Source organism: Leiobunum rupestre, chromosome 10 (assembly GCF_980474605.1).
Source record: "Leiobunum rupestre chromosome 10, qqLeiRupe1.1.hap1, whole genome shotgun sequence".
Taxonomy (NCBI): Eukaryota; Metazoa; Arthropoda; class Arachnida; order Opiliones; family Sclerosomatidae; genus Leiobunum; species Leiobunum rupestre.
The window spans coordinates 30,139,758-30,166,211 of NC_143393.1; the positions used below are offsets into that span (position 1 = coordinate 30,139,758).

Genomic DNA, 26,454 nt, shown 5'->3' on the forward strand with positions numbered 1-26,454 from the left:
ACACTTTTTACTCCTCCTGGAAAGGAGGTGCAAATAGCGTGGTGTCCTACATTTGATACAAATCCCGTACACTCTAGAGAAAAATTATTTTAGAAATCTTGAAATCAGTTCCTACATTTCAAAATCCACCTTAAAAACCAGAAATCAACAAGAAAATCGTACTCTGAAATTTCAAAATCAGTTTTTTGATTTCCTAAATCGCTTTGAGATTCAAAAATTGCAAATGTCGGAATCCTCTGTAAAGTGTGGAAACTGAGAAAATTATCTGCTTATCCCAAATATTTATCTACTATAATTAACCACATCAGTCTGACAGTCAACGATTTTAGCCTGACTTCTAACTATTCGCCACCGCTTGAATCGAAGTAAAATTCAGTGCCGTATTAACCTATGGCAGGGCCCCTAGGCTTCGAGCATTCTTGGGCCCCTCAACATCCCCCTTCCCCTTGTAATACATGGGCCCCTGCTTTTGGTGGGCCCCTAGGCTTCAGCCTAGACAGCGTTATGAATAACGCGGCACTGGTAAATTGCGTCATAAGGTTACTCTTCTTACCGTACTCCAAAATCCCAGAACAAGCGAAAAGTGGTCGCTCGTCCAAACGTTTTTCAGTGACGACATTCTACTCCCGAAGCCGCTTTGCCAAAAATGTGTGTTCGTTCCTGTGTGGAACGAGAGCGCGACGCAGAACGGGTCCTTGTGGCTCGAATGGCAGGAGGCGCGGAGAACGGCGCTCTCGCTGATAGATTTACGAGCGATAATTCGATCGTTCTACAACACTCGTGTAAGATGTCAAGCGACAAGGTAACGGAAAATCCCTTTATCGACGCGATCTTCTTTTTGGCGGTCGAATTTCAACGGCGTAAATTGTGAAACACATCTTCCACTTAAAGAGGACCTTACAAAACACGTGTTTCTTCTCTAATGTGAGAATTAATTAATTAATATATATATCGTAAGCGCCGTGTGTTGTAACGTGATAATGATGGGAAGATTTGTGACGCGTTATTTCGGGCTGTTACAAACTACGTTGCTGATACTTTTCACTGCAAGCTTCGTAATTGAAGCCAACTCAAAAAATAGGGTCTCGTTATCACCGCACATGTGAGTATTTATAGTGATCATTAAGCATTCTTTAAATTCTATGTTTGAACTATAATTTATGATGACATTATTAACACAGTGGTATGTGCAGTTAATAAATTGTTAAAATTCTAATTTTTTTGAAATGAGGAAAATCGTGAATTATTGCATAATATTGTTACTATTTTTATTGTAATTATACTTTAACTTATCGCAAGAATTAGTGTTTTTAATCTTAATAACAATAAAACAAAAATAAAGTTATGGTTTTTATTGTAATTATATTTTTACTTCCGCAGTAAATAATGTCATTGTTTTATTTTAATTAGTATTTTACTTCCGCAGTAAATAATGTTATTGTTTTATTTTAATTACAATATTATTAACGCAGTAATTAATGGTATTTTGAAATATTTAAATTCCTAAATTTATATCTGTTTAAATTTAATATAAACAAGTTGAAACTAATTAACCAAACAAATACTATACGTATAATTTTATTACGATTAATAGTTTGCTTAACATTCATAATTAAAGTTAATTCAAATAAATTTCACGTCTCCATACACGTTTTAATGTACATACTTAATCTCGCTAATTAGTTTGATTCAAAAGTATATAATATATCTGTTAGAGAGAAGTATGAATCTCCCGTAATTCTAATGTTATTCGCTTGAAATATTTACTTTCGTTGATTTCTAAATATACGTTTCTGAGGAAAAAATAATGCCGGTCAAAATATATTTAATAGTGACGTATGGTTTATAAATAAATAAATTTAATTTATTCATTGTTAGACGGAGTAAATATTCAGACGCGATTGCCCTGTATTTATCCGCGGTTTGGAGGAGAAACATCCCCAAGTTCGAGTTTCAAATTGGTAATCTAGATGGATATTCTCACTTAAAAGATATATTATTTACTTCTGGTTGGATCTATACGTTGGAGATGCTATGTTTTTGAGTAATTTCTTTTTATTGATATAGGCTATCCTCCGAAATGGGTGCCATCAGCGTACTTTGCCTATTGTCGTTTTCTTGTATTATGTGTTCTTATTCTTATAGGGTCTTTCTATAAAGTAAAATTTCTATTTTGTTTTAACGTTTTAGCGCATCCACCAGAATTCCCAATGAAGAGCGTATGAATTCATACATAGGCTTTGACTGCACTATTTCAAGTTATACAGTAAAACAAGTTGACCAAGCGAAACAATTTTATATTAAGACCCATTGCTATCGCCTTACGGGGACTAAAATAGATAACATTTTTGAAAAATCAGAAGTACATAATAATAATGTATAATATAATGATTATTATAATAATATTCATAATAATAACCAGTTAGACTAATACCCAAGTCATCGAGGGACTTTTAATGCCTTTAAAGGAAATATAACCTGCAAAGCAATCTTTATGGAAGACCCCTTCAATTTTTCAAATTTCCGTGTACAGTGGCGCCAAACATTTTTAGAGCGAAAGGCAAGAGCGGCCAGAGCTGCAAGCTTTGGTGTTCCACACCAAATACCTGAGGTTATATTCCCTTTAAATGAGGTGGGCGCGTATACAATGCGTAGGAGGGTGGTGGTAAGCCCCCTATGCCAAAAACTCCCTAATCTCCCTTTTACCGTTAACCTCGACCAGTTTTTATGTAAGGGGGAAACCCTTTTACTTGGAACAATTTCTTCGGCGTTGAGTTTGCTAATACTTCTAACGTATATTACCAATAAAGTCATATCAGGCGTTATTAACAGGAATAATATTTAATTAATAAAAATATACGAAAATAATCGTTTACCGTAAACTGTCTGGAGCTAAACTACTACCCTTCAAAATTGATACTCTTAATTGCCCGTAAGCTGTTTAGGAGCAGGTCAAAAGAATTCACTGATTTTTTAAAATTATTTGAGTACTATTCAATGCGCATGCCCTAAAATTAAAACAAATCGGATTCTCTTCACATTCACACATTCATTGCAATGCGGCCCTGCGTTCTACAAATTCTATTTTATTCTATGAATTAAGGATTGTTTGTAAAGTATTCGTAAGATTATAGCTGATGTAAATACTAAATAAATTCATAGTTTTAAAATATCATCATTTAAATCGTTTACTAGCAAGGTTAAAAATTCGCTTATCGATAATAGATAAAACATAGTTTTATTTGATAATAAAAACGTATTTCGATAATAAGCTTTAAACATTAGACCCAATGGGCTGACATTCGTACAAATCCCGTACACTTTAGAAAATACAAAATATTTTAGAAATCTTGAAATCAAATTGGCCGAAAATCAGTTACAAAATCTCGAAAACAGCCTAAAAAACCAGCCATCAACGCGAAAATCTCAAAATCAGTTTCTGATTTGTGAATTCACTTAAAGATTGAAACTTTGCAAATGTCGGACCCCTTGAAAACGTATACGTAAAACCTGTAGAAGTGTACACGTAAATTTAACTATACCCCTACAAATTTCCCCGTTCACATTTTGAAAGGGTGGCTTAACTCGCATATTATCTGAATATTGTATTACGATGAAGTAATTTCAAAGAGAGATACATATAGCGATTAATTATTCACAAAAAAACGTGTTTAATTTGGGCCTAATCACGAACATTTTCTTAGGCGTTCTCCATACACGTTTTAGTTGGTGATTAATCTCCTTATTAAATTACCCACTGTTTATCCGCGATAAAACATTTACTGTCAAATTTCGAGTCTGAAATTCCTTTGTTAGAAAGTTTATGGTTTTTGGTTGGAATAGCCCTATATTATTCTTACGTCTTAATTTTCCAAAACCCGCGATGCGTTTTAGAACTATTTTCTGCAAAGCGTTGGTTAATTTATTTCCTCTAAGCTAAAATTATTCTAGTACACTCTATACTTTTCAAAACGGGTTAAAATATAAAGTAGACCATAAAATATCAGCTTCTTCGGTCGGGTTTTAAGAATATTGGCGTTAAAACTTGACAAGCACGGAACTAGCTGCGAATTAAGGGTGGAAAGACACTCCGTGGGTGCTCACAATACATTTATAAATAATCATCCTTCAGTTTTCCTTCACGTCCCACACGGTTTTTATTACCTTGAAAATGATTCATAACATTGTGTTGTAGCTATTATATGAAATTATGTATTGGAGACGCCAACAACATATTTAAACCACAAGTAACATAGTGGACATAAGTATGTTCGCTCATTTGTTTACACTTTAGCAAGGCTTACGGAAAATTAAAATAAAACTAACTCTTACTTTCGCGAAATTAGGATTATTTACTGATTGGGGGATTATAAGTATATTTTAAATCCCTTGTTTCGTATTTAGATGTGATATATTTAAACCATAAGTAACATAACTCCTTAAGCATGTCCGCTCACTTGTTTACACTTTAGCAAAGGCTTACGGAAAATTAGAACGCTTTAACAATGAAAACTTACGCTTACTTTATCAGAATAAGGATTATTTATGGAATGGTGGATTAAAAGTATATTTACAAACACTTGTTTCGATTCTAGAGGTAATCATTTTCCAATTTGAGACATAATCTTATTTTGTTTAGAATTTGTCAATGTGGATCTATAATCTCTGGTTATAATTAAATAAAACAATCACAGAGATTACGGTTTAATTGCTAATTCTTCTACTTAAAAATGGCGGAACACTTACGATTGTTACATTACTTATGCTTAAGGCTCTATCATCATTAAAACGTATTCATAAATAATCCCCTTGGAAGTCAATAATATTTACCACGCGTGTACCTGTCATCGTGGTGGAATCTATTTGCATACGAATATCCGAATGTGGTTATTTTAAGAAAGCCGTAGCCTTCGTAATAAATGAACTGAATTTTCTATTCGCGGTTAAGACTTGACAGATCCCACAAACCGATGGCCCACAGCCAAATGTTTTTGTTGTTGCGAAAGCCCGCTGGCACCAAATACACCAGTACATCGTTGTTATATCCGCGGGTGATTAAAATGAAAAATTATGATAATTACGAGCCGAAAGGTGTTTCATTAGAATGAAGACCGTCTAAATATTCCTGTTCCTTTTCAACATTAAAACATTCCGAAACGATTGAAGTTTCCTTAATGATGGCCGCTTTTGCCGTTGGAAATATTATTTATTCGCTTCTAAAAAGACGGATTTTTCACGTACTCTTCGGTCTTGGGGGCTTATTTTATTTTAAGTGTTTTTGGTGTGGAACACCAACATTTCCAATATTGGCCGCTGCATTTCATGGCTTTGGATATTTCTGACGCTAGTTTGTGAATTGTTGCTCAGTATTAAATATTATCACAACGCGTTGAACACACACGCTTTGGTTGGTCAAGTTAGGTTATATGAGCGTGGCTTAGATTTAAATATTAAAGTGATATTTTTTTTTACATATTCTCAGTGTTGTTAATTTTCCGGCAAAATAAAATGCGGAAAAATTTCCAGAAAATTTTCCGAATCGCAGAAAATTTTCCGCAAATCGGAAAGAAAAAAAAATAAACATAAATTTATTTTTTAAGGGTTTTTAATGTTTTTAACTTTTTATTGATATAAAATGTCTAATATCAGTAAACATACTACAAAACATTAATAGTGTTACATTGTTAATCAGTTTAAACTAGTCTAGAGGTTTAGTTTTACTTTTAGATTCGAAAATGCCGCTTTATTTAAATTTCCTAACAATATAGTGTAGGGAGCTGTTGGCTCGATCTCGTGGCATGCAGGGCTTGCCACCACCCTCCTACGCGTTGTAACCCGGCCACCTGAATTAAGGGCTTCAAAAGTCGCATGATGACTTAGGCCTAAGGTGGTGCCTTGGGTATTAGCCTAGCTGATTTTTATATATTAGACTAATCATGGAATTAATACTTTTTTATTTTTTTCGGAAATATACAGAAAATTTTCTGACTTACAACACTACATATTCTTTTAATTACCCATATGATAATTTTAACAATATATACTTTGTTAATATAAATTTAAATATTTTATATATTTTTAAAATTAGGAATAACTTTGACAGCAACTTTTCGTGGAGGGTATGAACTAAAACGCCACCGTCAGGGTCGGACCATTACATTTGGGGGCCCTGAATTAACACTCTTTGCGGCCTATTCAAATAACCCAAGTTTGGGTGAATTAGATTTGCATAATGGAAAATTTTATTTTTATTAAATTTTTAATTTCAATTATTTTTTTTACCATGAACGGAGCCCATAAAGACCATGCCTAAATCCGCCATCTGTTGACTAGATAATGAAGCTATCAATGCCCCCGTGGCGTTAATTCTTGCTCAAATCGTTATGAATGCCTTGAGATTATATTCCCTTTAAAGGGAATAGAACCTCCAACGCTTTCTTTATGGAAGACCCCATCAATTTCCTTTATTCCCTTCACAATCAACGATTATCAGCGCCACAAGTCTGAAAAGCCATGGGAGGCAGCGGACAATATTGGAACCCTCGGAGGGCGACAGAAATACCAGAGGTTATATTCTCTTTAATGTATTTGTGGAACTCGCAGATCTGAACCCTTCTCGTTAAAACCTGATGGCAGAAATATGAAAGTCCATACTCCCTTTAAGCTAGGAGCAACAAACACAGCACCCCACAAAAGGAGAACGCAACCCGTCAAAAGTCGTGCATTTTCTTGTGTACAGTTTTCATTGGTTAGACGCTTTAGCGCCTGCTGCCGTCGGAAGGTGAAAATTCGGAAATTGTCTTCCCCCCGCCCGTAAATCGTCCAGCGTAAAGGCTCGTCTAATGAAATTTGTACACAACACGGCGTTAGCGTGTTTAAAGGCTAGCTGCATTCTCCTTGTGTTTGTCGCTCCTAGCTTTAAGTTACAGTTGCAATGTTATAGTTGTTTTGATAGAGATTAATCAATAAATAATTTGGCTAATTTGGCATGTAATTTATTAATTTTAAGGTTTATTATACTATTAGAATTACGGTCTTTCCAATTGTTATTCTTTGTTTCGATGAGAAAGGCAGTGTCGCGTTAGGAAATTTGTGATCTAGTTGCAAAGTCGGTTAAGGTTTTTTAATTGTAATGTAATGAAAAGTTATTAAATCAAGTTAATTTCTTATAAAAAGTCTTCTAATTGCGTACAAAAATTAAAAGTATAAATTAAATAGCAATTCGCCTATATTTTCTTTTATTTTATAAAACATTTACTCCCATATTTTCCTATAAATCGACGATAAATTTCTTATTTTTTTATAATTTTCGGGAATTTCGTGTGATCACCCTGCTCCCGCTTGTAAGCCAAAATCAACATGTTAATTTATTACTTAATTTTAGAGCATAATTGCTAATCTTAAAGGAAATATAACCTCAAGGCATTATTTATGAAAGACCCCGAACAATTTGAGCAGAAATTCCCTAACTAATAATAAAAAAAATAATAATCAGCTAGGCTAATACCTCAGACCTAAAGCCCGTCGCACACTGAACGGTTTTTAGTCTCAGCAACTGTTGCTTGTACCGCCAACCTTGTTGGTACCGACGACAATATATCGCTCATTTCAATCACGAGAAATGGCGCTGGTGCTGGCGACCTGCTGTTACGACGAACGTCGGTTTCGTACCAACTTCAACTTCGTTGAACATTTTGACGCTACTCTTGGCTTCGGGCTCTGATGTCACGACATTCCATCTCTTTCTAACCAATTAGATTACGGCGGGATATTAATCATTTTTCAAATAGCAAATAATGCACCATGCGAGGAAGCACGTGGAAATTTATTTATTTTGTTATATTTTATCAACCAGAAATTAATTATAAAATTATATTAATTTAAGTATTTTTATCTATTATATTTTTTTTTTGAAAAAGTATATTTGGTTTATCCTAGTATCCCAATAATCATTTAATAATTATTAATTATTATTGTTTAAAATTAATTTTGAGTAATAGGAAACGCAATTTAAGCCACGGCAATCAAAACAAACGAATGCGCGTGCCTCTTACATTGTTCCTGCTTCCGGTAGTAGCGAACACATAGTGTGCAATAGCCAAAACTTAAGCTAACATCAGCGTCAACTTCTATTGGCGATGACGGGAAAACTAATTAAGATTAAAAATTAATAACCGTCATCAGCGTCAACTTGAAGAAATGTTTTGTCAGTATGCGACGGGCTTAAGTCATCAAGCGACTTTTAAAGTCATTAATTCAGGTGGCCGCGTTACAATGCGTAAGAGGCTGGTGGTAAGCCCTTCATGCCTCGCGAGCCAACAGTAACAATGGCCAGAAATATCTAAATCCATGTAATGGAGAGACCAATATTGGAAGTGTTATTGTTCCACACCAAATACCTGTAGTTATATTCCCTTTAATTCTAAATTCGATAACAATTAGACCGAAACACTAGGTTTGTTTACGTAAATTACCTTTGTTTATTATTAAATATTGATCAGAAACCCTAAAAAAATCAAAGTTCTATAGAGTTGAAAATGAAATAACCTTCGTGGTTATTTCTTCCATGGCGGTCTCCGGAATGTCGAGAGATTTTGAAAGCAAAACCTTTCTGGCTTGAAATACTGATAAGCAACGCCCGAAGGAACTATAATATATACAGAATTGTATTAATTTCTGTAAAATTTAAAATAATATTGACTCGGCGATATTTTGTTATTAAGCGGAGTTTGAAATCCTAGCACGCAGTTGTAAAGCGCCAGAGGCAGATTTAATGGATAACCCATAACGACAAAGCTTTCCTTCGAAATTCGAATCTGATTTCACGCACTTTCAGAATAGCCCCGAAACTTAAGTGGTGCGGTGCTTTCAAAATTGTCTTGGCAGAATACGTTTGCGTATTTTACATTGTTTTCCTCAGTCATGCCAGGAACTCATTTTAGCCACGTTCACACGTACCCTCGGAAACGTTTTGCCTCGTTTCGATCTCGCTGCGGTTCGTAGCGTTGGAAAAACTGTTTGTTCACACGTGAGATTTCCAGTGAGTTTTGAAGAAAATTGGGCACGCGTAGTATAGCCTCGTAATTAGGAGTTCGTCTGCTCACGCAGTTGAGTCACGTTTTAAAACATTCTAATTGAAAACGAATGCACACAGTAGATTTTTTTGTATTTAAATATGCAAAAAGCTGGAAGATTATTTTCTTGTAAAAGATTATTAAAACTTTGTTAATAAACATCATACTTACGCAATAATGTCGTGTTTTTATTCTTTACTTTTAATACATAGCGTAAGGCGTTTCAATCAATTTTATCATAATTAACAGTAACTCATTTTAGATTGAACATTCTCGTTATAGTTATTTCCAAAAGTATATTTAGAAAAGTGGAAAAACCAACAATAGATGGCGGAATTTACCAAAATTAAATAATTAATTGGTGCGTAGCAAGTTTCTACTTAATTTTTAAAACATTTCAGTTGCGTTCAGACTATACAACTTTTAAAGGCCAATTAGAAGGCCGAAACTATTCGCTCGCTTTGGGACAAAAAGAGTACACCTTCTACCCCAAACTGCCAACTTCTTCCATACAATAACAGCCAAACTGTATTTTGAAGTTGCTCGCCATTTCCTAAAAATTACCCCAAAACTAGCGAATAGTTTTCGTCTAGTGTGGCCACCAAATCTGTCCCACTAATTGGCAGTCAATTAAAGCAACTGTCGGCTCCATCTTTGCCCCCTGTATTATGAAAAGGCCTCTGTTAATAGAGTTGACAATGAATCTATCCGATTCTTCGAAAAACGTGACTTTATTGGAAAGTGTAGTGCCATCTATTTATGGCAAAGGAATCTAAAAATTAAAATAGCCAATGACAACGTCGCCAGAGAGCCAATATAGCGTATTATAGTTAGAAAACTTGTACTCTATTTAGTGGACTTAAAACTAGATAATATATCCCATGTAAAAATTTAGACGAACGATCCAATCAAGGTGAGGGGTACCTATAAGTACCGCCTTTTTGATTTTGACGCTAGCGACATCTATTGGAAAAAGAGTTACCACACTTGCTTTAAGCAGGGTGAACAGCTCCGTAACGTCACTAACGCGGAAACTTTGAGACATTTGATCCGTCGTTCGCTTACAAAATACTACCTAATTTCAAAATTTCATAAAGGCGATAATAATAAAAACTATTGTAGGAACACAAAACATGAGCCCTCGTGTGAGCAACTGTGGCGTTATTACAATCCACAAACACTGAATATCAACGTATTGTTTGTTGGAAATGTGTGATCAATTAATTGGTATATCGGATATGAACAACTAATTTTGGAACCAATAAAATTGCATAGTTTGAACGGTGCGTTACTATATTACATTTTTATAAATCAAGGATAAGACCGATATTTTAAAAGGGACGTAGCAGGTGGAATTTATGAATTAGCTCACTAAGAATGCTGAAGGGTGAACGCAAAATTAGACTGCCCCCCCCCCAAAATTAAAGTTCTATTGCACGTGAAACTTTTATTTTTGTACTAAGCTCCCTTGTTTTTATAAATTTTGAAAGCCTAATACTTGGAGGGCTTAAGTGTTCTACGTGGTAATTCTATTGCAGGGTAATTACTGAGATTTCTAAAAAGAAATAGAATACACTCAATGTTAACTTTCGGAAATCGGATCACGTTTACTGGGAGGCAAAATTCTTGCCAAAAACTCTAAAAGGTTTAGGTATAAAACATCCATTAAAACCACTTATCTTGACTCGCAATTTTTTTTAAATACGAGTTTTGCGTTTCACGATCCGTCTTTTAGAAATTGTGAGTAATTTTGGGGCGTAAAACACGTAATTTGGCGCCTAAACGTTGTATTTCTTTAATTACGAAAACACTAAGGTGTCCAGCGCGGTAATTTGAGGTTCCCACCTACAGTTTAATTCTTCAGATAATTGCGTAATACCGGAGGCTATTCGTATATTTTGTTTCGGAAATACTTCCAATACTATCAAGATCTTATTAATGGAGACAGAGAACATTAACGGAAAAATGGAAAAAGTTGATAATGTACCCTAGATTCGAATTCAGAGTACTTTCCGATTGACGGTTTTGTCACGAAACGATTACCCACTTCTTGCACGTGACCTCCGAAAAATCAGCCTCAATCGGGGGCTCAAGTACGCTATCTCTAGTTGGTTACCATGGTAACTATGGAGCTTAATTTTTCGGAGTTCCGGCAGGAAGTGGGTAAACGCTATTGACTATGCACAAGGCAGTGATTTTGAATCTAGGGTACAAGGTCTGTGTTTTCTTTGCCGTAACCTCGCCTTGATTTTCTGGTTTGTAGTTCGGGACACTTTCGGGTATTAGTGGTGTGCTTGGTATTCGGTAACATCATAAGTGCGAAATAAGATATAGGTCACAAAAATGAAACATGAATCTTTACGTATTATCTCGAAGTTACAGTTTTAGAATAGGACTCTCGAAAGAGGTATATTATACTTCTGGTGACACCAAATATTTCGATCAAATTCGTCCAATCTAAAAGAAATAGAAAACTTTCACGAATATACTTTTTTCCTGATTAAATAGTCGAATATTCGAAAAAGAGGGAAGCAGCTATTTGATAGTCTCAAACTGATTGAGTTTCATGCATTTTTTGGGGTTTCCTGAAGTGAGCAGGGTGCAGCGCTGTGCGAGGTCTATTATTAAGCATTATAGTGGTGTGTTCTAGAATTTGAAGAAACGAAAAATTAAAAGAAATAAGCTTTTGTGTCTATTATACTATTTAATATTTATTAATTCATTTATATATTAATCAATTCATTATGAGAATTCAGTAAAAAAATTAATTTTAATACAAAATTACCTAAATTTTGGCACATTTCTAATACAACCTTTTTTTTATAACATTTTAATGTTTTTAACGCGAATGAGTTCAACTATTTAATAAATTTTTCGATATTAAAATTACTATGGCTATGATTTATATACCTACGATATTCCACTAAATTTCGCATTTTGACGTTAGTAGACAAAGTATTCGATATTCGAATCGATAGAGCTGTCGGGAAATAACGGCAAATTTCCAACACAATTGGTTTTTGTCTTGACTTAAAATGGCTAGCGTACAGTAGCAACCCTTCGTATTTAGCGCCTAAAAGACCAAGAAAAATGAGGTCACATAAATCCTTGATCACTCCAGAATGTATGTCATTAATTTATTTTTGTCATGAATATCCCATATAATTTTATTTAAAACAAAAACCGTTACCTATTATCAAACTTTATTATAATGTTTAAAAAACTATTTTATGCGCAATCTTGTAACAATTGACTTTTTAAAATACAAAAAAAGTTTTACAAAAAAAATAATATTGCTATTTTGCGTCGTGTTTTGACTATAATAAGTAAACAAAATCGCTTTATTTAATTAAAATTTAAATAAATTTGATAAAAAGACTGTGAGTATCATGATATTTATTCTAATAATTAAATAAGAAGTTTGTTTGGTACATTATTTGCTAGTTTCTTTTCACTCGTTCTTTAACGGATGCACACATACAGCGAATTCGAGCACGCACGCACGCGTCGTTTCAAAAACCAAGCTCGTGCACGAGCAAGCGAAACCGGTGCGAAATTACGAATTTTTCTAATCCTAGTTCTGCACACGCTTCGCTTGCTCGTGCGCGAGCATGGATTTTGAAACGAAGCGTGCGTGCGCGCCCAAAATTCGCTCGCGAGCTTTATGTGTGCATCCGCCTTTAAGGTGTACTCTTTTTGATTTGCATGTTCCGGTAATAAGATTTACTCTGCCTCAAAAACTATTAGCTTGTTCCGGAGTATTAGGGTTACTCTTTTTATACACCTTCTCAAAAGCGAGAGTGAAGAGAGTAAACTGATAGAATCGTCTGCTTACCTAGATATCTACTAAAAGGGTTACAGATATAGGAGCAACAAACACAAGGAGAACGCAGCTAGCCATTAAACACGTTAACGCAGTGTTGTGTACGAATTTCATAAGCCGAGCCTTTACGCTGAACATTTTACGGGCGGGGGGGGGGGAGATAATTTCCGAATTTACCCCTTCCGTCGGCAGCAGGCGCTAAAGCGTCTAGCCAATGAAAACTGTACACGAGAAAATCCACGACTTTTGACGGGTTGCGTTCTCTTTGTGTGGGGTGCTGTGTTTGTTGCTCCTATGTTACAGGCAGCCATTTTGGGAAAACGTTTTTAACCCGACACGAACTATTCGGAGTAACAAAATCGGAGTAAACTGACGTCATAGGTTTACTCTTCTCTCCCTACTCCGAATTTCCAGAACAGATGAAAACAAACCTAATTTTTTAGTTTAATTTTTCTTCTTCTAAGTATTAGTTTAACACGCGATGTATTTGTAGGCCCAATGTTTGCCGCTTCGAAGTGGAAAAGGAGTTGAGCGTTTCCAAACGCGAAAGGCGAGCTTCGACCAAAATGACCAAAGTGAAGAATCCGTCCTGTTCAGAAGCCGAATTTGAAAGCGAGAAACCCGACTGCTTCATCTACGAAGCCAGGTGAGTTTTCAATTTTAAGCAATAGTCAAATGTCATGGACTAAGTCGGCATCTAGCGACACCTAGAAATTAATTATGGGTTTTGTCACGTGTTTTTATTTTTTTAAATAGTTATTATGACGTCATTAATAATGAAAGCGAACAACCGTAATGCGATTCCCGAACTCGTGTGGCGGCGCTGCTAGCTTGTATCGCGACTATTCGTAGCTTGCTCAAGGGTGTGGCTTAATTATGTTCGGTGCCATGGTAAGGCATTATAGAGTAATGGCAGTGCTACGTCACACGACGTCACCCATGCTTTTCCTATTCTTAAATAATTCGTGCCGACAATGGCGGCCATGGCCAAAGCTACAGAGTGCTACTACTCTATAGGTCAGCCATGACATTAAGACGCCCATGGCGGTCACGTGATTATTTCGTAACATCGTGAAGTCAAATTAATGTCATGCGGCCGTTTCAACGCAAGGCTTAGCTTTGACGTATGCCTACGACGCTAACAGGGAACATCTAGTGCTCGGCATTCGGTAATTTTTATCCATGAATAAAATGAGCTCGGCGATATTTAAATAATATTTATTTAAATAACCAATAGTTGAATAAAAATTGTAAAATGTTTAAATAATAGAAAGTGAATAAGCCTATTATTTAAATTAAACAAACAATTATTTAAATAAATACCACTTTTATTCAAATAAATGCTTGGTTGCGTAAAAACATAATTAAATAAGATAAAATGATATTCTTTTTACCACCTTTTTTTAAATAAATCTGAAGAATGTCATCGTTACGTGTGATGTGAGATTTAAAGGGTCACAGAATCATTAGAAAAATTCGACCCGAATTTCTAGTAGCTCCTCCCCATCCGCACCTATTCCAGGCCCTATTTCCGAAATTCAAACGATTCTGTGACCCTTTAAGATTACTGGTGAAAGGTGGCTTAAGCAAACTTATCCTATTAGTTAATTCGCCACTGCTGGTAAACGATATTCTGAATACCAAAATACATTTTATATTCTGTAGAACTGTATATAAGTCCGAAAATATCCAAGTACCTGAAAAGAAAACGGAAGTTGTCTATCGTTGTTGTCCTGGATGGAAAAGACAGAGGCATAACTCCACTGGATGTACTAAATGTAAGATCCTTCTTTTCTTAGCAACTTTGTTTCGCGCTAAAACGTGACAGCAGTTTCCGATATTCTCCATCACTTGATTGCACGTAGTGATTTTGAGAACTCCCTCCCATCTTTAAAGGCTTTTGAGATAATCAGATAGTCTAATACACAAGGCACCAACTTAGGCCCAAGTCATCTAGCGCAGCGGTTCCCAATTTGTTTTGCTATGGAACCCTAAATTATCCACCTATAGGCTAGTTCCCACTTAGCGAAAAATGCAGTTTTCGCGAAGCGAATTGACTCATGCGAGTGAAATTTAGTGAAGCTTAAAGCTACGACGAAAATTAAATTCGTCGCGAAAGTCTTGAAAATTCGTCAAGTGGGAACTCGGCTTAATTCTGGCGGAACCCCAACTCATTTTATTTATATTAAAAGGCTCTTGACACAAACAAAGATGGCCGCGCTGCGAATTCTTGGAACCCCTGTGACCCTTCCACGGTACCCCAGGGCTCCACGGAGCACCTTTGGGGAACCGCTGATCTAGTGACTTATAATGTCTTTTAAACAGGTGGCCTAGTGCATAGCACCAATTTGGGTCGGCAGTGGAGTTGGGCGATTTTTCAAAAATTCCAATGGGCGTTGTTTTGTTTCGGCGGCGGCGGTGGTACGAAGGGGTTAAAATTTATCCCCCTTTAGGAAATTTCGAAAAAAAAAATTCCAAAATGTTTTTGAAAAAAAAAAAAAACATTTCGGCGACGGGATCAAAATTTATCGATGGTTCGGCACCGGAGAAAATATGGCGACGGCGGCCTTGGATCGGTGGCGCTATGCTCTACTTGAGTATGAAGGGGTCAAATTTTGCCTAACTATTAAATACGATGATATTAATGCGCCAACTTATTATTTATTGGCGGAATAATTTAAACGAACCATTGTATACAGTGAGTTGACGATATCTCATTGATTGTGTAAATATCTTATTTATAATATTGCTGTATTTTAAAATATACTCTGTTCGCGTAGGGTACCTTAGCTATATAAAAACGACATTAGGTAAGTTTAATTGTATTGGGGTATTACCTCGCAGCAGGAGGAGCCGAGTTCGATTGTAGATTGTGGCATTAGGTGGAAACTACTCCTCCCACGCATTGTAACCCGGCCACCTGAGTTAAAAATGGCATTATAAGTCGGTAGATAATTTGGGGTAGTGCCTTGGTTATTAGTCTAGCTGATTATTATTAACTTATCTAACTTTGAAAGAAACTATTAATGTTTAATATTATTTTAACTTATAGTTGAATTAGTTAGACTCCGAAAGTCTTTGCGACAATATTTGATATCCTCCTATCTTCTGAAGACTTACTCTATCAAAGCTTAGGTTCTTAAGTTCGTTTATTGCAAAACAAAAGGTCAAAGACCCATCACGTTAAGACAGCGGAGAAAAATATACAGGAGTAGAGGAACTTTATACCACGGAGGGTAAAGGCAATACACATTAATTAATTATAGAGTCCTAGGAACATGGTAAGTTCTTTACGGAACTGTTTGGGGTTCGGTAGTGAAGATGACGTTATGACGTAGAGGAATCAATGAATTGACCTTGAAAAATAGACATATTTATAGATTTTAAAGAGTTTAAGCATCCCTAATTAGGAACGGCAATTCGTAGATAGTCTTTGCAGATGCTTCGTGAAAGTGGGGAACCAAAAAATCCTTAGAGGGACGGGAATTGGGATTTAAGTTCAACAAGGAAGGTATATCTTAAAGAACGGGCTTCAAATGTTGGAGGAATAAAGTGGTCACACTGGAGTAGCGCTTAGCTTAATGAGTGTCTACTACGACTCTGACGACGGGGTTATTTTTCGGCTTGTGTATCCAGAAAAGATAACTGTATTTGTTACCCAGAAATTGTTAGGAAATAAAGTTAAGTTTTGAACTTTGTAAAAGTAGTTCATAACGAAAGGCGCCTTATGATGTTCCAACCTAATAATTCATAAAGCATAGTCAAGTTCGTTTGTGTCCTTAATTCAAAATATGTAAAGCACATTTTTGTAACTTTTAAAATCTCTTCAGCCTCTTTAGTCGATGACAGAATTTGACTTTGCGTCTTCATCCTAAATTAACTATAATCTACCGTGATCTTTTCATTCTCCAGTGACTAATTTTCTTAGTAAGATCTCACTTGGCAGTTTCTAAAAGCCATTTTAATTTCTCCGTGAAAGATTGCTCCATCGTTTCGTTTAGCCTCCCTACAGTGTTATGTAAATAACTCTTTTTATTTATAGCGCGGTTAAATAGTATTATGTCACGATCAATCGGGCGCCAATGAGCTTTTTGTTATTGTTAGAAACTGCCGAAACCATAATGAATCTCGAAATGGCTTTCAAAAAAACCAAAACAAAACACACGCCAACTAAAAAAACTTAAAGTGAAAAAGTGGAAGGAACATCTGGAGTTCTCATTTCCGCGTGCATTGCGAAACTTCAAATCGATCTCGCCTTTTTCTAAGCTGGTGTTTAACGTCTGTCTAAAGTTGTATTTGGAAGGATTATACATAATAAAGTGTACACGTATTTCCCCCTAAATCGTTGGTCTTTTTATACTCCGCGTTGTACGTAATTTTTATTAATCTGTTTCACTTCCCGGGCTTGATATCGGCCTAACTGAATCATTACTTTTATTGCCTCTTACGCCATTTCCGTCTTAAAGTGAAAAGTGGATTATATCGCTAGGCGCTATGTAAACACTCGAGCTTAAACGACTCTTTATTTTGTCATTAACGGAAGCGCGTACTACAAAGTCTTTCTTATGGTAATTAGAACAAGATGTCACGGACATTTTACGACACGCAAGCCTCCCTATTTGTGTTCAAAATATTAAGAAAATCATGCATGAATTTGGGGAAATGACCAAAGTCTTGGCTTCCTAGTGCCCAAATGAATATAGCGAATGCTAAGGCACAATAACCCCTATCCTTTAACGGTGCGAGGAAGTGTTGCATTATCCACAAGGCTGACTAGGCTAGGGGCCCCTCAAGAGCAGAGGCCAAGAAGGGGACCACGCGTCACAAAGGGGAGGAGGATGTTGATTGGTTGAGTGTCCCAAAGAAGCTCGAAGCCTAGGGGCCCTGGCATGGGTCAATACCACGTTGGTGCGAAGGTCAGCTAGGGCAGACGACTACGGGTCCGTGCCTCGTTAAAACAATAATTCTGGGTTCCCAAATGAGCTGTTATAAAGGGGTCGATTCTACTAAAGTTAAAGGGACAATTCAATGCTTAAACGACGTATTTTTCACGGGTTTGATTTTCTTTAATAAGAAATAACTACAACAAGATGACATGGACATTTAAGTATACACAATCCCTCGATGTATTAACTTTATTTTAAATATTCAACTTAAATTGGAAAACATTTCCAATCATCTTGTACATTAACTTAACAAACCCAAGCGGAATTTCATCGAAAAAGAATTTTCGAGTTACCTGGTTTTGGAAATAAAGTAGCGAAGTGCGAACACTTATATTTAAATTAATTTTTAGACAAAACGAAGTGTTAGAGTTACTTGGTTTTGGAAATAAGGTAGCGAAACGCGAACACGTTAATTTAAATTATTTTTTAGACAAAATGAAATTTTCGAATTACCGGTTTTTGGAAATATGGTACCGAAACGCGAACGAGTTAGATGGCGCCTGTATCAATTGGTACGAAATTCAAATATAACAATAGTACGTACGAGGGCTGTGGCCCGTGGGGTCCCGCGAATTGGCCAGAAATCTCACCTAAAATTAAAATTAATGAATGCAACCGAAAAACGTAGTTCAGAAATGATCAGTACTAACTAAAAATTTAATATTCAACCAAGTTGGTCTTAATTTAAAAAAATTATGTACATTGAAATTCGAAAATCACCCAAAATCACTAAATTGGGCAAAGCCCCTACTTCCGGAGCCCCAACCTCACAATCGTTAGCAATGCCGGCGAAGACATGATATTTGCAATCGATTGACGTATCATGTGTCTTTGTACCTCTAACGTACCGCGAAAAATCGTGCAAACACCGGCGGCGCGGCGGACACAATACGTGAAACTAATACACACAATCCTTAATCCCTAGGGATTGTCTGTAAAAACCATATTTTTTTAATTACACTTCTGTAATTGTCGAGCTATTATTTGATGTATAAATCGATAAAACGTTAGTTGTATAAGCACCGTATTATTCCTTTAATTGTAGTACTTTTCAAATACCACAGAGGAGTGTAACGATCTTGTTCAAAGTCAGTCGCGCTCCATCTGAACAAGGCGCCGCAATTAGATTCCAAAGACTCTCCGAAGTGGCAGTCGTGATCTATAGCTCAATATAGCCGGCCTCTCTCTCGCTGTTCAGCCTAAGTGGCGCAGAGTCCCGCGTTTCTATCGTTATCGCTCGACATACACAGGGTGCTTCCACTCACAGTATACCACTTCCAAAAGTGCGCGAATTGCGGAAGTTATTACGCCCATTCTACATTACATCATGCATATTCCGTTCAATCGTTAGGTCTTTGATAATGCGTTTCCTATTCATATTGAAATGTTAACGGTAATAGTTAGTGACGGTAGCTATTGACTCGCGTGGCTTGAAGGGCTTGCCACCACCCTCCTACGTATTGTAACCCGGCCACCTGTTTAAAAGGCATTATAAGTCGCTAGATGACTTAGGTCTAAGGTGGTGCCTTGGGTATTAGCCTAGCTGATTATTATTATTATTATTATTATTATTATTATTATTATTATTATTTTTTTAGTTTTTCCATAAAATATTTAAAATATAGTTTCAGTTTCCCCACTAATTGTGAAATAGTGTCGAAATAGGTCTATTAATTGTATAAATCTGCAGCTACGTGCAATTTTTCAGCCTTTTACAGCTTAATTCAAGCTTTCATAACCATCTCTCAATCAAAACCTATAACCTATGAAAATATGGACGAGTAAGAACTTTGTGTTTTAAAACTTAATATGGTTAAATGAGTTTTAATTAGGATGATATATTTGAAGTCTGACTCACGCGGGATCATGGGTTTTAACATTTTAATTTTTGTTTTACGCTATCGAAAAGAAATTCTTGTATCTGAATCGTCTTGCTGCAAACACGCTGTAAAAGCGGTTGTTTAGCGTAGGCGTTGGTTTTCGCAGGGAACACCAGTAGCACGCATCTGGTCGTTCGGGCGCTAAGAAACTCTCCAGTAACGCTTTACTATCACATTCGTAGTTCTCGTTCGGCAGGACAGTCACGCGCACTTATCCCAATTAACGCCGAGAATGCCCGATTCTATTAATGAGTGTATCGCACCCCGCGCGTTGATGTAATTTCGCAAATATTTCGGGAGAGGTTTTGCACTCGAGTTCCATCCTAGCATTCTTCGTCATCGCTTTTAATCAAATAATTCTTTTATCACAATTTTTTTTTCTCGGCGGAAAAAACGGATAATTAGAACTGGCGAAGTGTCGCTAATTTGGCAGTGAACCGTCTCTGTCTAATAAAAAAAAGTAATGAGTAGAATCGCCGTATATTTTCGCTGAAAGAAATGTACTTGGAAGTAAAATAATAAATGAGAAAGAAATTTAAAATTTATCTCAAAAGTCCCGCGACAAGTTGAACGTCAGATTTTGGAAGGCGCTTTCCGCGTCATTCCGGGAATGCTTTTACGAGTTATTTTAAGGATTCGTTTATAGAGAAAAAGACGAGAATATTTCTCCGTTCCGCTGATAATTTTTGACATTGCGGTCCGCTATGACTTTTTCTTACCGTTCGTGTTGGCTTCGTCGGCGTCTCGTCTTTGAAAGATAGAAATCTATTAAGACTCGATTACAATCGCGATGAAATTACGCCTAGTTAGCGGCGTCAAAGGGACTTCTTTGGGAGGAATGTTGGGCTTATCCTACGCTCTTGTGTTTCTGCTTTCAGCGCAGTGCCGCGGGGTCTCTTGCTACGAGGCCTCCGCCGTTTCTAGCCGCTGCCAAAACGGAAAAAGGACCGCCACGAATCTACGATCTCAAATTAACGCGCGTTCTAGCTCCGGCAAAGGGTCAAAGGCCAGGAGGTTACCCACCGATCGCTGCCTCTGCAGACCAGGATTTAGAGGACGATGGTGTCAACACGGTAAGCCATTTTTTGTACATAATACCTTTTTTCAATTAAATTATCATAAAAGGTCGAATATTTACAACAAATGTACCGTTTAAAGTTTATTTTTAATTGGATGAATTGTAAAATATTTTATTACGGTTCTCTCCCCACTGGCTTAAGGGGTTTTACTCGCTGTTGGCTCGCGTGGCATGAAGGGCTAGCCACCACCCTCTTACGCAATTGTAACCCGGCCACCTGGATTAATGGATTTAAAAGTCGCTTGATGACTTAGGCCTAAGGTGGTGCTTTGTTGATTATTATTTATTTTAAGTAAATAGCGTAATTGCAGTGGCCCACCCGGGGAATGGGGTTCATACGTTGGCTACATATTTTCTGACCCTCACTAATCGAAGTTAATAATATTTTTGGAAAACCGAAAGTATTTCTTTGACACGGTACCTTCAATGAGTTTTGCCAATGGTGTATACGTAAATTACAATTGACAAATTAGAAATTCCAGGTAAACTGTATGCTCCAGTGGTGCTACGGCGAGAAAACGAAACCAACCCAATAGCATTTTCTTATCAAGTCTATTAGATATTAAATATTAGGTACTAAATTTTACATATAAGAAATTAGATTCAATTGGATAACTTTTCAATTTAAAAAAAAATATTTTAATAAATTTCCAAAAATAAGAATAACTTCGTTAGTTTAATTACGCAGTTAAAGAGATATATTATACCGACAAATAACATAGTGCAATGTTAGCTTAGAGCAACACCAGCTCCAAGGTGGAGGCATTTGGAAACTTGTCTAGTCAAACAAAACGTGATCACGTGACGTAAGGATAAATATATTTAAAAAATCTGGAACCTGAGCACGCTCGAGACACGTTGCTAATTACAATTTACGTAATGCTAAAAATCGCCCCTCGCCGTCGTAACGAAGAGTAACAATTGCCAAGATCACATCAATAAATAACCTCACAAATATTCAGACCCCTTAACTAAAATAGCACCATAATAATAAATTGTTTAAAAAATTCCAAATCAAGCAAAATTCCTTTATTTTTTTACTTCTATAAAACTAATCATGCTAATATAAATAAGAAAAACCGATATTAAAGGGAATATAACCTCAGGTATTTGGTGTGAAACACCAACGTTTGCAGCTCTTGACGCTCATGACTTTGGCTTTGGAAATATTTGGCGCCACTGTACAGGGTAATTTGAAAAATTAAAGGGGTCTTCCAAGGATATTGATTTGCAGGTTGTATTCCCTTTAAATTGGCAGTGTACCTTAAAATAATTGATAAATGAGGTTCTGATATAAAACAAGTTGTAAAACCAAATTAGTACCTCATTTCGTGCGAATGCGAGTTCATCGCACGTAGCCTATCCACACCTTACCAACCGAACACGGGCAGAAGTATTCGTTGGTTAAACTGTAATGTTATGAAAATTAGGGGAAAAATCTTTTCATGTTTAGTCGTTACTAAACATAAAAAGAGCAAAACTAAAGTGTTTTTATGCTCGAAATGAAAATTATAATATTTGGCAATACAAACAGCGAGTTGACGAAGCGTCGGTGGCTGGGTCTTAAAACTGGTGCCTAAAGTGACAGACAAAACCGGCAAAAGCATAACCTCTCCGTGAACCCCCGGGCACCATTTAGTAACGCTTGTACAAACCCTCGCCCCCATTACTGTGTTACGAAATTTGTGAACGGCCCCTGAGGCTATCTCTCCCAGTTGTAAAGAGAGATGCTTAAGAAATTCTGTCTGCTAATAATAAACTTGAGTTTTTCTAAAAATTACATTAAGTTAATATAGATAATGAACCAAACGGCACCAAAATTAAAGACCTAAAATATAAAATTAATAAATGCTTAAAAAGTTTCTTCTGCCAAAAAGTCACCGGCGTACTCTTCATTGGCGCAGGAAGACGTTAGTTTTAGGGAACCGTTAGAAATAACTTTTGGAACATGATGGGGATTAGGAATCACACTATAAATCGTCTCCTTAATTATAAATAAATACATTCTTGGTAAAACTAAAAATTTAAATAAATTTTAAATCGTTTTCTCGAAATTTAATATTTCTCGCTAACAAAATCGACAGCAAAAAAAATTAGAAATTCTTCTTCTTTAAACTTGTAGAAGGATCCTGCTAAATATTTTTCATTATCCTATTTCATAATAGGAAGAGTGGAATGAGGAATATTATAAATATGCCGTAATAGCTATCCGATATTAATGATATTTTCGAGGTTCATTGATCTCAACTGGATATTAGGCATTCGATATAAATGATGCCTTTCTTTGTTTCCTATTAAATCCTGTGCCATTTTGGAAAATGGCGAAAACAAAAATTTTTCATTCGCGAAATTGTTAACAGATTTGTTTGAGTTTACAAATGAGTTTCCCTATGTAAATTTACTTCGGTATAATTTTGAATTTGGTTCTGTTACACGGTAGATGAAATTTTTATTATTTTGGTTTAAATCCTACTGCATTTTACAAAATGGCGGAAATCATAGGTGATAATTTAAGCAAATTTTTGCGGAGTTGGTTCAAATTGGATAACATCCAAGAATAGCAAAATTTAATTTAATTTTCACTGCTGTCCAATTTTGTGAATACTTGGTTATAACAGCTTCTTGATAGCTTGTTGCCATACAATTGAGTAGGCAAGTTCCGTAATTGGACACGGAAAATCGAATGTTGGTCCTCCTCGAGGTCAACTTGGGGTACCTCGGAGTACTTTTTATCAAAGGGTAGGGCCTCATAATGAAAGCTGATATGTTTGTTGTTGTGTATACAGAGCTTGTTTTCACTCTTCCTGTAAAATTTCACATATTAACTAATTTTTGGTCCATCCATTTCTATAATGCTATATAATTGTCCTAGTAACCTCTCAGATCTGCATTTGTAGAAATGTTTTGATGCTAATAATTGTCCTGGTTACTTCTCAGATATAAACGAATGTCTTTTGAATAATGGAGGATGCGAGCAAACGTGTTGTAATACACTGGGTAGTTTCTACTGCAAATGTTCATCTGGTTTCAAGTTGCTCTCCGACGGACTGCAATGCCAAGGTTCGATATTATCATTTTATATCCATTATAATAACAACTCTTAACCACTTAAGAGTGTTACATTTTAAAGTTAACATATCGGTCAACCCGGGAAGCTCCCTTAGCCACTGCACTTTTATCCGCTAAACCAGTGCCCGAATTTGAATTTTAAATGAACGGTCCATTTGGGCACCACTGTGCTAAGTTTCAAAATGGCATATAGTCTGCTTAGCAGACGAAAATCCAACAGCTATATGTAGTGAAACCCAGGCGTTGGCCGCTACGTCGCTCAGTGTAAATTGAAAAGGCTAATTGAGTACTGTTAATTTCTGGTAGATATAAACGAATGCGAAGATCATAACGGCGGTTGTCAATACGGTTGTAAAAATAAGGACGGAGGATACATTTGTCAATGTCTAGATGGACAAAGGCTGCTATCCGACGGAAGGACCTGCTTAGGTATGGACAATTTAATTTTCAGAGATGACAATTAGCTTACCAATTCAATCGAGGAACAAGCTCCCTATCCTGGTAATGTTGTTATCATATAGTAACTTTCTAAAGTTTGCAAGTTCTGTCCTCACTGGTGAAAGGGGTTTTAGGCCTAGTTTTTCAGTTTGCCCTTTCTAGAAAAACTTATAGCGGTTAACGGTAATAGTAAGTGTAGGGAGCTTAACACCACCCTCTTACGCATTGCAACCCTGCCACCTGAATTAATATTTTTAAAAGTATCTAGCTGACTTGACCTAAGGTGGTGCTTTGGGTATTAGCCTAGCTGATTATTAATGTTTTTATGTAAGTAAATTTTTTTACAGAAGATAATTTTTAAATTTTAAATCGTTAAATGGTGTATTTCGTGTGGTAAATTTTGGAACCGTTATGATTGTTATTTGAGATTGGTGAAATAAACTGTCATTAAAATCTAAATGTTGTAAGAATAGGACGTGTCATACTTAAGTATTATGGTAATATTTAAATAGTCTAAGCTTAAGTTATATAACATTATCGAAAGGGTTATTCAACTTTGATTAGGTTGGTAGGTAGTAATAGAAACCCATGACCCACAATTTAAGTCAGGCTTTCTTCCCTCACATGGGCGGAAGAGGGGGATTATATGTTGATTGGCAACAGTGCCTTCTATTGCTGATAAATAGAAGCTCGTTCATGATAATAAGTAAACAAGGATATGGTCGATAAATTATGAAAGTACTTTAATAAATTAATCGTAAATTTGAAGATAAATAAATATTTAAAATTATGGCTATCTTTACTGAATATAATTAACAAAGTTAATGAAAAGGTTACTTGGATAGCTCTCTCAAGCGATAACGATAATTATAATTATAATTATAAATAAATTATAAATTAATGAGGGAATTTGAGAAAGCATTCCTGACATATGGGCGCCATCCGAAAGCATCCGAAATATATAATAATAATAATAATAATCAGCTAGGCTAATACCCAAGGCACCACCTTAAGCCTATGTCATCATGCGACTTTTGAAGCCCTTAATTCAGGTGGCCGGGTTACAATGCGTAGGAGGGTGGTGGCAAGCCCTGCATACCACGAGATCGAACCAACAGCTCCCTACACTAACTATTACCGTTAACCTAGTTTTTATGGAAGGGGAAACCGAAGAACTCGGGGGAAAACCTTCTAAAGTTGAATAACCCTGGTAAATTATAGAAAGCGAATCGATTCCTTAGCCTGATTTTCCGTGATAAAAATTTATGTATGTGATTGGTAAACCTTTAAATAGGAAAATCTCTCCAAGCGAGAAGGTGCGCCTTCAACAACGGCGGCTGTCAACAGGTGTGCGACGAGTTTGACGGCCTTGTCAGGTGTAGGTGCAACTACGGATACGAACTACACGAAAATGAACGCAGTTGCAATAGTAAGATGTTGTCACACTAGGGGCTTTTTCTTTGGGCTGCACCGAATCAGAGAAAAGTATTTTGACTTTACGAGGTAGCCCCCCCCCTTTAGGGTATTAGCCTTATAGCTGATTATTATAGTTTTTAAGGCCAGTGTTCCGTTACTACAATATACAAATCCAGCGATTTCAGTCTTACCTGAGATGACGTCCTCTATGCTATTTCCCAATGGGTAACGAACCCCTCGTAAAATGGCGACCATAGCGTTTCTCATGGGGAAATATGACGCCATGCGTAAAATGGCGACCATAGCGTTTCTCATGGGGAAATATGACGCCATGCGTAAAATGGCGACCATAGCGTTTCTCATGGGGAAATATGACGCCATGCGTAAAATTTATTCGATTAGAGTTGAACTTACATTCTTAGGTGTAAGAAGAAACGGTCTTTTCATTGTTTTACCATAAGTCTATAATTATATTTTAAATAAGTGTGTCGAAGTAGTTACTGATAGCTATGTGTGAAGGGGCGTTGATTGACGTTATACGCAGGGGACAAGAGAAGCTACTAAACGTACGAAGCAAAGGTTCTTAATGTTATTGGCTGCGGATCTTGTTTCTTCTCCGGGCTCTATGAAAGTCACTAATTGATGGCTAGACTTACAATTGTTAGTTTTACGTTTTGTTTTGAATAATGTTTAGGTAATGATTAAGATAAGGTTTGGTTTAATTAGGTTA

General features: G+C 36.3%; 1 protein-coding gene across 2 annotated transcripts in view; it reads left to right on the forward strand.

Annotated features, from left to right (window-relative positions):
• The first annotated feature begins 698 nt into the window (after positions 1–698).
• The window catches only part of LOC149925355 (uncharacterized), a 65,578-nt gene continuing 39,822 nt past the window's right edge, over positions 699–26,454 (forward strand). The window contains exons 1-7 of one of the 2 annotated variants that reach the window (XM_090160832.1): positions 699–1,102; positions 13,391–13,543; positions 14,563–14,675; positions 20,602–20,796; positions 23,739–23,861; positions 24,177–24,299; positions 25,603–25,737. In XM_090160832.1, coding sequence (XP_090016958.1) covers positions 981–1,102; positions 13,391–13,543; positions 14,563–14,675; positions 20,602–20,796; positions 23,739–23,861; positions 24,177–24,299; positions 25,603–25,737 — 964 coding nt within the window. In that variant the 5' untranslated portion in view covers positions 699–980. The remainder of the gene's footprint in view (positions 1,103–13,390; positions 13,544–14,562; positions 14,676–20,601; positions 20,797–23,738; positions 23,862–24,176; positions 24,300–25,602; positions 25,738–26,454) is intronic. The other variant, XM_090160833.1, reaches the window with a different exon arrangement.